We start from the raw sequence: 13,585 nt of genomic DNA on the forward strand, positions 1-13,585 counted from the left end.
CATGAACATCGGTTTCTCCAACTTCTGGTCATTTCCATGCCCCCCACTTCCATCGTCTTCATTTCACAACTCTGGCCTCTTACCTCACCTGCTCATCTCCTTCCCTTTCTCCTGTGAATCCCCTCTCCTCTCCTATCAGATTCCCTCTTCAGTCCGTTACCTTTTCCACCAATCACCTCCCAGTTCTTACTTCATCCCCACCCCCCACTCACGCACCTTCTCCTATCACCTTCTAGCTAGTCCTCCTTCTCCTCCCCCCATCTTTTTATTCTGGCTACTTCCTTCCTTTCCAGTCCTGATGAAGGGTCTTGGCCTGAAACATCAACTGTGTATTCCTCTCCATAGACACTGCCTGACCTGCTGAGTTCCTCCAGCATTTTGTGTGTGTTGCTCCAGACTTCCAGCATCTGCAGAATGTCTTGTGTTTATGATCTGCTGATTGAATGACCTCATGCACCCGGATTTAGATTTGTGTCTCAACGGCATTCATTGAGCTGCCTTTCTGCCTCCAAACCACAGAACCTTGTGCTTGTTCCCTGAATAGAACATGAGCAAGCCCTTTGACCCACCATGCCTGAGAGGAATAAAGAAAGAGAGAAGTTTTATTTGTCGTATATACACTCAGGAGCCACTTTATCAGGTACCACCTGTATCTAATAAAATGGCCACTGAATGTATGTTCATGGTCTTCTGCTGCTGTAGCCCATCCACTTCAAGGTTCGACGTGTTGTGCATTCAGAGATGCTCCTCTGCACACCACTGTTGTAACGTGTGGTTATTTGAGTTACTGTCACCTTCCTGTCAGCTTGAACCAGTCTGACCATTCTCCTCTGACCTGTCTCTTTAACAAGGTATTTTCACCCACAAAACTGCCACACACTGGATGATTTTTTTGTTTTTCACACCATTCTCTGTAAACTCCAGAGACTGTTGTGCATGAAAATCCCGGGAGATCAGCAGTTTCTGAGATACTCAAACCACCCCATCTGGCACCAACAATCATTCCATGGTCAAAGTCACTTGGATCACATTTCACCCCATTCTGATGCTTGGTCTGAACAACAACTGAACCTCATGACCATGTCTGTATGCTTTTATGCATTGAGTTGCTGCCACATGATCGACTGTTTAGATATCTGCATTAACGAGTATGTGTACCTAATAAAGTGGCCACTGAGTGTGCATCGAAACATACAGTGAAATGCAAAGATTCACAGACTTTGTGTGAAGAACATTTCACCTCACCTTAGTCATCCCCACCTCTACTTATCCCAGAAATAATTTAAATGACGTAGTGATTGAGGAAAGGCTGTTGTTTCACCAATGTTTCCTCTGCAGGTTCTGTTTTGTCATTGGGTAGTGGAGAAATTGTTGTTCCAGAATCTTCTTGGCAACACTTCTGAATATCCCAGGATTGAAATACTTGAAGATTTCAAGATCCATTTTAGCTTTATTTGTCATATGTACATTGGAACACAAGGTGAAATCCGTTAGTTGCACCAATGACCAACACAGCCCGAGGGTGTGCCGGGGGGCAGCCCGCAAATGTTGCCACACTTCCAGTGCCAACATAGAATGTCTACAACTCACTAACCCTGACCCATAGGTGTTTGGATTCTGGTCCAATTAACCTACCAGCCTGTACATCTTTGGAATGCGGGAGGGAACGAAAGCACCCAGAAACAAGGGGAATTTCCAAACTACTTACAGACAATGGCAGGAGTTGAACCCCAACTGCTGGCACTGTAAAGCATTCCACCAACCCAGGGGCTCCAGCCCTTTTTCATGCCGAGGACCTCTAACAATAACCTAGGGGTCTGTGGACCCCGGATCGGGTATCTCGTCGCCTAACCACTACGTTGCCAGGCAGCCCTTGGTTCAAGGTGACCTGTGTGGAGATGCCAGGGAATATAATGCAGCCTGAGCATCCCAGTAAGGAAAAGGCACTCCCATGTCTTTGTGCAGCCTTACTAGTAGTAACTAGCCAGGAAAGTTGTGGTGCAGATGAATGCCATTTGGCCCATCTATGCCAGCTACAAAGGGATTTTAGTTGTCTCTTCTGCCCAGTTCTACAGCCCAGCTAGTCAGGGTTCTTTAAGAGCTCCTTGAGGACTTTTTAAAGAGTTTACCTTTCATCCACTCTTTCAGACTTTCAGAGCCTCACCCTCTCCCACCACTCTTCAAATGAAATATCATTTTTCTTTCTCATACTCCCTCAGATTCTTCTACCTGTTAACTTCGACTCTCCTCCCCCCCCCCCCCCCCCCACAGTTACTGGCCTCCCTACAGGGGGAAGCCACATGGGACATTGTCAAAGTTCAGTGGAAGAAATCTGCAGTCCTTACTTGGCCTCCAGACACATCAGTGAGATTTCTGTAAACTCCACTCTGAACAGCACAACAAGTCCACTCAGTTGAACTGTCGCAGCTGAGGTAAGGGCCATGGTGGTTCAGGTGCAGGAGTCCTAACCAAATCCTCGAGGGCAGTGAGAGATAATTCAAAGTAAATTAATTATGGAAGTACATGTATGTCTCCACATACTATCCTGAGATTCGTTTTCTTGTGGGCATTCACAGAAAATACAAAGAAACACAATAGAAATAATGGGAGACCTGCACACAACAGGACGGGCAAACAACCAAAGTGCAGAAGATAACAAATTGTGCAAATACAAAAAGAAAAAAAACTAACAAATTAATATAAATAAACAATAAATATCAAGAATATAGGAGGACAATGAGATGACAGGCAATAGATGTTGGACTGGTCAGAAGTATCTGACCCTGAAAAATAACATTAAAAAAAATATTACATTCTTCTTTCTGCCTATCAGTACTGCTGGATAGAATGAGACTATGACAATCTTGCGATAACCCCCACACAATGTTTCAGCAGTCAGATCGATATATATTGGACAGTGTCCGTGGGACCTTAAATTCCCCCCCCCCCCCCTCCATATTCTTCGAATCACCATAATTGGTTGTTCCTTGGCCAATCTACCTACAGGTCTACTTGTCCTGATGAAAGGTCTCGACCTGAAACTTCGACTCTTTATTCCTCTTCATAGATGCTGCCTGACCTGCTGAGTTCCTCCAGCATTTTGTGTGTGTTACTTGCCAGCTTTGGAGTACTGTGTGCCATTCTGGAGGAGGTAAAGACTATTTATAAGAATGTTGCCAGGATTCGAGGTCCTGAAGTTATCAGAAGATGTTGGGTAGCGGAGTGTAGGAGAGTGAGGGGTTGTCATTATAGAGGTGTATAAAATAATGATAAACACAAGAAATTCTGCAGGTGCTGGAAGTGCAAAGCAACACACACACACACAATGCTGGAGGAACCCAGACGGTCAGGCAGCATCTGTGGAAATGAATAAACGGTCGAAATTTCAGGCTGAGACCCTGCTTCAGGAACTGAGTGAAAATGCACAGTCCTAAAAGATTAGCTTTTTTTGTCACATATACACTGAAGCATACAGCAAAATGTGTTGTTTCCCATTAAGTCAAATCAAATCAGCAAGAATTGTGCTGGGGGCAGCCCGCAAGAGTCGACATGCTTCTGGCACCAACATAGCATGCCCACAACTCCCTAACCCCTACCCGTCCTGTATGCCTTTAACAAGTGGGAGGAAACCAGAGCTTCTGGAAGAAATCCAGGTGGGAATTGAACCCTGATCGTTGATCGCTGGTGGGTGTTGTAAAGCGACGCACTAAACACTATACTACTGTGTCACCACCCCCACCCCCCACCGGGTCTTTTGGGGAAATCAGCAACTGGGGTCATAGGTTGAAGGTGAAAGGGGAAGGATTTAAAAGGGATCTAGAGGTAACTTCTGCACATGGAGGGTGGTGTGTGTATGGAATGAGCTGCCAGAAAAAATAATTGAGGCAGTTACAAAAATGTATAAAAGGTACTTGGACGGGTACATGGATAGGAAAGGTTTAGATGGGTATGGGCCAAATATGGGCAAATGAGACCAGCTTAGATGGGCATCCTGGTCAGCACTGACCAGATGGGCCAAAGGGCCTCTTTCCCTAATGCATTACTGCATAACTCTGTATGAATTAAGCTGGAGAGGGTGTAGAAAAGATTCACAAGGATGCTGCCAGGACTGGAGGGCTTCTGTTAGAAGGAGAGGCTGGATAGGATGAGACTGTCTTCCCCAGAGCAAAGGAGATCGACACCATAGAGAGTTTTATAAAATCATGAGGGGTGTTAGACAGGGTGAATAAACACAGCCTTTTTTTCCAAAGATAGGGAATCTAAAATTAGAAGGCAAATGCTTAAAGTGAGGAGAGAAAAGTTTAAAGGGGGCCCCGAGGGAAAGGTTTCTCATACAGTGGAAAGTGGTGGGAGTATGGAATGAGCTACCAGGTGCTGAGGCAGATTCAGTTTCAGATTTATATTTCACATGTATATCGGGTGAGTGTTAGAGTCCGGGAGACCATGATGGTGGCGGTGAACCACTGCGGACAATACTTCTATCGAAAAATACTGTGAAATACATCATTTGCATTAACAACCTAAGGAGGCAGGCACGGTTACATTTAAAAGGTATTTGGATGATGTATGAATGGGGAGATGTTTATTCATTAATTTATTTAGAGATAAAGCATGGAACAGTCCTACCGGCCCTTCAAGCCACACCAACCAGCAACCCAACCCGCCAGCAACTTAGCCTAATCATGGGGCAATTTACAATGACCAACCGACCTACTAACCGGTACATCTTTGCAGTGTGGCAGGTAACGGAAGGAAATCTTCAGGAAGGAAAATACAAACTTGCTTACAGGCGTTGTCAGAATTGAATTTCGAACTCTGACACCCCGAGATGTAGTAATATCATGCTAACTGCTACGCTACAGTGGCACCGAAATGGGACTACCCCAGGACTGGATGAGTTGGAGGATAACTGACCGACATCTATTGGCACCACAGCTCTGTCAATGGAGCAGTGTTGGACACCGGGTGCAAGTGGGGATCTTGTTAACTATAGGGGCGATGTCTCTGTTTGCAGGTGGCGGCAGCCTGTTTGCCATCCATGGAGACTGTGAAGCGTATGACACCAGGACAGACCGGTGGCACATGGTGGCCTCGATGTCCACGCGACGAGCACGGGTTGGTGTGGCCGCGATCGGCAACGGACTGTACGCAGTAGGGGGGTAAGGAATCACAGAAACAGCTTGCAGGGTGTGGACGCAGCCCGGGGCCTAGAGTCCTGGACAGGCCGGTTCCCTCTTGTGGGAGAATCCAGAACAATGGTCACTGTTTTAAGTGGTTGCCCATTCAAGACAGAGATAAGTAAGTTATTTTACTCTTTCAGGGTGATAAGTCATTATAACTCTTCCTCAGTGGGTGATGGGAACAGAGCCTGTGAATACATTTAAAACATACCCAGTGGCCACTTTATTAGGTACAGGAGTGGAACCCGCTGTGGTCTTCTGCTGCCATAGATCATCCTCTTCGAGATTCAATGTATTGTGCGTTCAGAGATGCTCTTCTGCACACTACTTTTGTAATGTGTGGTTATTGGAGTTACTGCCACTTTCCTGTCAGCTTAGACAACAAAATATAGGAGCAGAATTAGGCCATTTGGCCCATTGACTCTGCTCAACTATTCCATTATGGCTGATGTTTAATCCTTCTCAAACTCATTCTCCTGCCTACTCCCCTTAATCTTTGATGCCCTGACTAATCAAGTATCTATCAATCTCCACCTTAAATTTACCCAATGAGTTGACTGCACGACCGCCTGTGGCAATGAATTCCGCAGATTCACCAACCTCTTGGTAAAGGAATTTTTTTGAAAGATCATTACTAATGCCTCCACAGTCTCTTCAGCCACCTTCTTCAGAATCTGGGGTGTAGTCCATCTGGTCCAGGTGACTTATCTACCTTTTGTCACCTGACACTCACATTTCTAGCATTTCTTTAGTGTCTTCTACAGTGAAAAATGAAGCAAGATGCTTATTCAGTTTCTCTGCCATTTCTTTGTCCCCTATTACTGTCTCTGCGGTGTAATTTTCCAGTGGTCCACTCTTGTCTCTCCTTTACTCTTTATATATTTGAAAAAAACTCTTTGTATCCTCTTGTATATTATTGGCTATCTTACCTTCGTATGTCATCTTTTCTCTCCTTATGTTTTTTTTAAGTTGTCGTCAGTTGGTTTTTAAAAGCTTCCCAATCCTCTACCATCCCACTAATTCTTGCCATATTATATGCCGTCTCTTTAGCTTTTATGCTATCTTTGACTTCCCTTGTCAGCCACGTTTGCGTCATCCTGTCTTCAGAATACTACTACTGTCATGGCCTAGATGATAGGGATATGGCCTTCTTGAGGCATGGCTTCCTGTAGATACCATCGAAGGTGGGAAGGAAGGTGCCTGTGATGTACTGGGCAGAGTCTGGTACTCTCACTACAAAATTTATCAGTGAAGAAATATACAGAATTTGTTATTGTTTAATTCAATTTGTTATCGTATGTGTAAACTGTAAAGCAGGACTTAAAAACTCCACACAAATAACGCCAGAGGTGAGGATCAAACCCAGATCTCTGGTCCTATGAGACAGTGACTCTACCAGCTGCACCACTCTGCCACCATGCTCTGCAGGGAGGAGTGACTCCCAGGGCAAATTATCAACCCTCTTCCATTACCCATAAGACACAAGAGCAGCATTAGGCCATTTGGCCCATCATGTCTGCTCCATCATTCCATCATGGCTGGTTTGTTATCCCTCCTGCCTTCTCCCCGTAATCTTTGACATTCTTACTAATCTAGAACCTATCAACTCCACTTTAAAGATATCCAATAAATTGTCCTCCACAGCTGTCTGTCGCAATGAATTCCACAGATTCATCACCCTCTGGCTAAAGAAAGTCCTCCTCACCTTTCTTCTAAAGTGACATCTGTCTATACTGAGGATGTGTCCTCTTGTCCTAGACTTCCCCACTGTTGGAAATATCATCTCCATGTCCACTTTATCGAGGCCTTTCAATATTTGATAGGTCTCACTGAGATCCCCCCTCATTCTTCAAAACTCTAGTGAGTACTGGCCCAGAGCCTTTAAACACTCCTCATATGTTAACCCTTTAATTCCTGGGATCATTCTTGTGAACCTACTCCAATGCCAATACATGCTTTCTTAGATGGGGGCCTAAATACTCCCAAGTGTGGTCTGACCAATGCCTTGTAAAGGCACAGGGGAACCATCGTGAACAGGCGGCATTTTGCCTGATGAGCAGGGTACCAGCATAAAGGGCTCTAACTCTCATGCAGTTTTGACAATTCCCTTTGCTGACCTCTCTTCACCCAGGTACGACGGCACTTCCGACCTGTCGACTGTTGAATCCTATGATCCTGTCACCAATTCCTGGCAACCAGAGGTAGCCATGGGGACCAGGCGGAGCTGTCTCGGTGTGGCGGTACTGCACGGCTTACTCTATGCTGTGGGTGGCTATGATGGTGCATCGTGTTTAAACAGGTATTTGCAAGAGCCTTGGTGTAAGTGCTGTACATCTTCTGATTTTTTTTTCACATCCAGAATCAGAATTGGGTTTATTATCACTGATATGTTGTAAAATATACCAAACATGATAACATATATATATATATACAACTGACCCTTCCTGATGAAGGGTCTTGGCCCGAAACATTGCTTGCTTATTCCCATCCATAGATGCCTTTGCCCTGTTGCCTGACCTGCTGAGTTCCTCCAGCACATTAGAAACATAGAAAACCTACAGCACAATATAGGCCCTTTGGCCCACGAAGTTGTGCTGAACATGTCCCTACCCTAGAAATTACTTGACTTCCCCATAGCCCTTTATTTTTCTAAGCTCCATGTACCTACCTAAAGGTCTCTTAAAAGACCCTATCGTATCCGCCTCCACCACCGTTGCTGGCAGCCCATTCCACACACTCACCACTCTCTGAGTAAAAAAACTTACCCCTGACATCTCCTCTGTACCTACTCCCCAGCAGCTTAAACCTGTGTCCTCTTGTGGCAACTATTTCAGCCCTGGGAAAAAGCCTCTGACTATCCACACGATCAATGCCTCTCATCATCTTATACACCTCTATCAGGTCACCTCTCATCTTCCGTCGCTCCAAGGAGAAAAGGCAGAGGTCACGCAACCTGTTTTCATAAGGCATGCTCCCCAATCCAGGCAATTGTGTAATGTGTGCATGTTTTGTACAGTGTGTTGCTGCCACATTATTGGCTGATTAGAGATTTGCAGTAACAAGCAGGTGTGTCTAATAAATTTTTTAATTGATATATAAATGAATAATATAGACACACAGAGAAGTGGGGTGGTTGATGGGGGTTCTTGGGGATGGATGCACTGTTTTTGAGGCATCGCCTTTTGTAGATGTCCTTGATGCTGGGAGGCCAGGGCCCTACATGGAGCTGGCAGAGTTTACAAATTTCTGCAGCTGTTTATGATCCTGTGGCGTGGTACCTCCATACCAGACAGTGATGCGACCAGTCAGTATGCTCTCCACGGTACATCTTTAGGCGCTATCCACTTGGAGGCGCTAACTACCAAAATTCAAAGTAAATTTATCATCACCAAGTACATTTATGTAACTATGTACAACTCCGAGATTCATTTTCTTGTAGGCATTCACAGTAAATGCAGGAAACAGAATTGTATCAATGAAAAATGACACACAACAATGCAGACAAGCAACCAATGTACAAAGTACAATAATCTGTGCAAGTACAAAAATTAAAAATAACAAACAAAATAGATAGATAGATACTTTATTCATCCCCATGGGGAAATTCAACTTTTTTTTCCAATGTCCCATACACTTGTAGCAAAACTAATTACATACAATACTTAACTCAGTAAAAAATATGATATGCATCTAAATCACTATCTCAAAAAGCATTAATAATAGCTTTTAAAAAGTTCTTAAGTCCTGGCGGTTGAATTGTAAAGCCTAATGGCATTGGGGAGTATTGACCTCTTCATCCTGTCTGAGGAGCATTGCATCGATAGTAACCTGTCGCTGAAACTGCTTCTCTGTCTCTGGATGGTGCTATGTAGAGGATGTTCAGAGTTTTCCATAATTGACCGTAGCCTACTCAGCGCCCTTCGCTCAGCTACCGATGTTAAACTCTCCAGTACTTTGCCCACGACAGAGCCCGCCTTCCTTACCAGCTTATTAATACTGATAAATAAAGCAATAAACATTAAGACAGTGAAATGAAGAGTCATTGAAAGTGGTCCATAGGTTGTCAAAACAGTTAGTTAAGTTGAGTGAAGTTATCCCCTTTGGATGAAGAGCCTGATGGCTGAGAGGTAATAACAGTTCCTGAACCTGGTGGTGTGAATTCTGAGGTTCCAATGGCAGCTGTGAGAAGAGAACATGGTTTAGATGACATGGGTCCTTGATGATGGATGCCGTTCTCCTGCGACAACACCCCTGTGGCAGACTCCATGTGGAATGCTTAGAGACACCACTTGGACTGGTCCTCCAGCACTATGACTCCACAGAGATGATCAAACATCCATTGACGCCAGTCCTGATTTATTCTGCCCGCATTCCCATCATCTCTTCCCAGACCGTATACGCAATTTACAGTGGGCAATTACCCTACCAAAACACGTCGTTGAGATGTGGGAGGAAAGCAGCACACCCATGCACTAACAAGGGGAGCGTGTGAACACCACACAGGCAGCACCGGAGGTCAGGATTGAACACGGGTCTCTGACATTGTGAGGCAGGGGCTCAACCATCTACACCACGCTCTGAGGGAGAAGGAAATCCTCAGGCAATTTAGGAACCTGTACAGGGTTCCCAGCCTGGGTCGACGGACCCCTCGGTTAATGCTAAGGGTCTACAAGAGGTTGGGAATGCCTGCCTCTTGATGGTGTTTAAGGTCAAACCCCTGTGTTTCCACCTTTACTACCTGAAACACACACTCAGTGGCCATTTTATGGGCCACCTCCTACACTTAATAAAGTGGGCAGTGAGTGTATGTCTGTGGTTTTCTGCTGCTGTAGCCCATCCACTTCAAGGTTTGATGTGTTGTGCTGTGCATTCAGAGATGCTCTTCTGCACACCACAGTTGTAACATGTGGTTATTTGAGTTACTGTCGCCTTCCTGTCAGCTTGAACTAGCTCGGCCATTCTCCTCTGATCTCCCTCATTAAGAAGGCATTTTCACCCACAGAACTGCTGTCACTGGACTTTTTTTGCTTTTCGCACGGTCTTCTGTAAACTCTAACATGCAAGAAAATCCCAGGAGATCATCAGTTTCTGAGATACTCAAGCCACCCCATCTGGCACCAACAATCATTCCACAGTCAAAGTCACTTGGATCACATTTCTTCCCCATTCTGACATTTGGTCTGAGCAACAACTGAACCTCTTGACCGTGTTTGCATGCTTTTATGCATTGAGTTGCTGCCACATGATTGGCTGATTAGATATTTGCATAAATGAGCAGGTGTACCTAATAAAACGGCCATTGAGTGCATATACATCTTCAGGAGTGGAGCAGGGGAATGTTGATGGGTGGTTATAACACACGCCTCCTCCTGTTCTTGTATCAACAGTGCAGAGAGGTTCGACCCACTCACAGGATCCTGGTCGTCTGTGGCTGCAATGAACACCAGGAGACGATACGTCAGAATTGCAACATTAGGTGGGATGTGCTCCTCCCCATTATCCCGTTACTCCCCCTCCCCCTCACCCCACTGCTCCCCGTCATCCCACTCCTCCCTGTTATCCCGCTGCTCCCCTCCCCCTCATCCCACTGCTCCCCCCTCCCCCTACTCCCCCTCCCCTACCTCCCCTTCTCTTCCTCCCCCTCCCTCTCTCTCCCCTTCCCCTAACCTTCCTACCATCCTCCCCTCTCTAACTTTCTTGCCCCTTACCCTTCCCCTCCCCTCCCTTACCCTTCCCCTCCTTCCCTTCCTCCCCTTGCCTTTCTCCCCCCTTCCCCCTCCTCCCTGTTCCCTTCTTCCTCCTGCCCTTCCCCCTCTACTCTCCCTCCTCCTCCCTCCCCCCTCCACTCCCCCTCTTAGGCTTGAAATATTGTTTGAAGACTCAGAGATTCTGCAGATGCTGGAAACCTGGACCCGCTGAGTTTCACTGGCATCTTGTGTTTCATTCCAGGTCCCAGCATCTGCCATCTCTTGTCTCCTCTGGTTACTCCTCGGTGTGGATTGTGTCAGCTTTCAGGGGGACTAAATTTAAAGCAATCCTGCGTCCTAATGAAGGGTCTCGGCTGAAGAAGTTTCTATGGACGCTGCCCGACCTGCTGAGTTCCTTGAGTGTTTTGTGTGTGTTCTGCTGAATTTACAGCATCTGTAGAATCTCCTGTCTCACTGTATTGATTGTGCTCTTCTTCCAGATGGGAACCTCTATGCTGTGGGTGGTTACGACAGCTCCTCACACTTGGCAACGGTGGAAAAGTACGATCCACAGGTAAATAGCGTTTAGGGTGAGAGAGGGAGAGACAACAGCCAGGCAGGTGTGCAGTGTAAATTGACATGGTGGTCAACATTCACATTGTGGGCTGAAGGGCCTGTTCCTGTGCTGTGCCCAGCAGTGAACAGCAGGCCCAGTCGCGTAGCAGTTAGCGTGATGCTATTACAGCTCGGGGCATTTCAGAGTTCAATTCTGGCACTGTCCGTAAGGAACTTGTACTTTCTCGCCATGAATTGCATAGGTTTCCTCCCGGTGTTCTGGTTTCTTCCCACAGTCCGGTTAGTACTGGTTAATAGATTAATTGGTCATTATACATTGGCCTGCAATTTGGTTATGGTTAAATAGGTGGGTTGCTGTGCAGCATAGCTCATTGGGCCGGAAGGGCCTGTTTCTGCGCCGTATCTCTAAATAAATAAAATAAAGGCACAGTGCTTCCAAAAATGCATGCCTTTGTCAGAGGACCATAGAGCACTACGGCAGGGAAACACCTCTACAGCCCAACTAGTCCACGCCAAGCTTTTATTCTGCCTAGTCCCACTGAGTCAAACCTGGACCATAGCCTAGCCCTTCATTCCCTTCTCATCTATGTACCTATCCAACCTACTATTAAATGTTCAAATTGATCCCTCATCCAGCTCATTCCACGCACCCACCACCCTCTGAATGAAGAAGTTCCCTCTCCGGTTCCTTTAAATATCTCAACTTTCACCCTCAACTTTTACCCTCTATGACCTATAGTTGTAGCCTCACCTAACCTCAGTGCAAAAAGCCTGCTTGCATTTACCATATCTATACTCCTTATAATTTTGTATACCTCTATCAAATATCATCTCGTTCTCCTATGCTCTCAGTAATAAAGTCCTAAGCTATTTAAACGTTCCCTATAACTCAGATCCTCACGTCCCGGCAAATTTTCTTTACACGCTTTCAATCTTATTGATCTTTTTCCTGCAGGTAGGTGGCCAGAAATACACACAATGAGCCATATGAGGCCTCGTCAATGTTTCATACACCTTCAACATAACATCCCAACTCAAGTCTAATGCTTTGATTCATGAAGGACAATCTGCCAATAGCTTTCTTTATGACCCTATCTGCCTGTGACGCCACTTTCAAGAATTTATGGACCTGTGTTTCCAGATCCCTCTTTTCTACTGCACTCCTCGGTGCCCTGCTGTTCATTGTGAGAGTCCTAATCCCCATCTGCCCTCCCAAAATGCAAAACTTAACACTTGTCTGTATTAAATTCCATTATCTGATCTGGGTTATTCAGCAAGCCGGGCAGCATCTGTGGGGATGGGAAGAGAGGCGATTTCAAGCCAAGTACCCTCTACTGTAACAACATCTGTGAGATGCTTTGGTGTGCACATCTGTATTCTCCCCTTTTGTTGACCTCTTGACCAAGACAGGAAGAGGGGGAGAATGGTGTTGGACCCTGATGTATGAGAGAGCCAAACGTTTTTCAGAAGTCAAGAATGAGGCATAAAACCTATTTTGTAGGATTGTTTAATTAAGTGTTACAAGAGCGGAAAATGAACAAGAACGAGGATCTACATTGAAAGCCCACAAATGGATAAAGAAGTCTAGAAATACAAACTGATTCATCCACATCTGTCTGTTGGGGGGGGGGGGGGGGTGGAGGTAAAGGAAGGCTACCCAGCAGACTAGCACCTCATTTCTTAATCAGAATCAGGTTTAATATCACTGGCATATGTTGTAGAGTTTGTTGTCTTGTGGCAGCAGTACATTGCAATACATAGTAATAAAAACTATAAATTACAATAAGTTTGTTCATTAGTCCGTTATGTAACCTGTCATATGATGTGGGCGATCACGGTCTTTCCATGATCGTGATTGTTCTTGGCAAATTTTTCTACAGAAGCGGTTTGCCATTGCCTTCTTCTGGGCAGTCACTTCACAAGACGGGTGACCCCAGCCATTATCGATACTCTTTAGAGATTTTCTGCCTGGTGTCAGTGGTCGCATAACCAGCACTTGTGATATGCACCAGCTACTCATACGGCCATCCACGACCTGCCCCCATGGCTTCTCGTTACCCTGATTGGGGGGCTGAGCAGGTACGGCCAGCAGTGGGAGGTAGTGCCTTACACCTCCATTGGTAGAGACATATCCCCTCCCCA

General features: G+C 45.7%; 1 protein-coding gene across 1 annotated transcript in view; it reads left to right on the plus strand.

The window, feature by feature from the left end:
• klhl17 (kelch-like family member 17) overlaps positions 1-13,585 on the plus strand; it is a 58,761-nt gene that overhangs the window by 28,071 nt on the left and 17,105 nt on the right. The window contains exons 8-11 of the mRNA XM_073032303.1: positions 5,015-5,159; positions 7,312-7,479; positions 10,568-10,656; positions 11,368-11,441. Coding sequence (XP_072888404.1) covers positions 5,015-5,159; positions 7,312-7,479; positions 10,568-10,656; positions 11,368-11,441 — 476 coding nt within the window. The remainder of the gene's footprint in view (positions 1-5,014; positions 5,160-7,311; positions 7,480-10,567; positions 10,657-11,367; positions 11,442-13,585) is intronic.

Source organism: Hemitrygon akajei, chromosome 29 (genome assembly GCF_048418815.1).
Source record: "Hemitrygon akajei chromosome 29, sHemAka1.3, whole genome shotgun sequence".
Lineage (NCBI taxonomy): Eukaryota > Metazoa > Chordata > Chondrichthyes > Myliobatiformes > Dasyatidae > Hemitrygon > Hemitrygon akajei.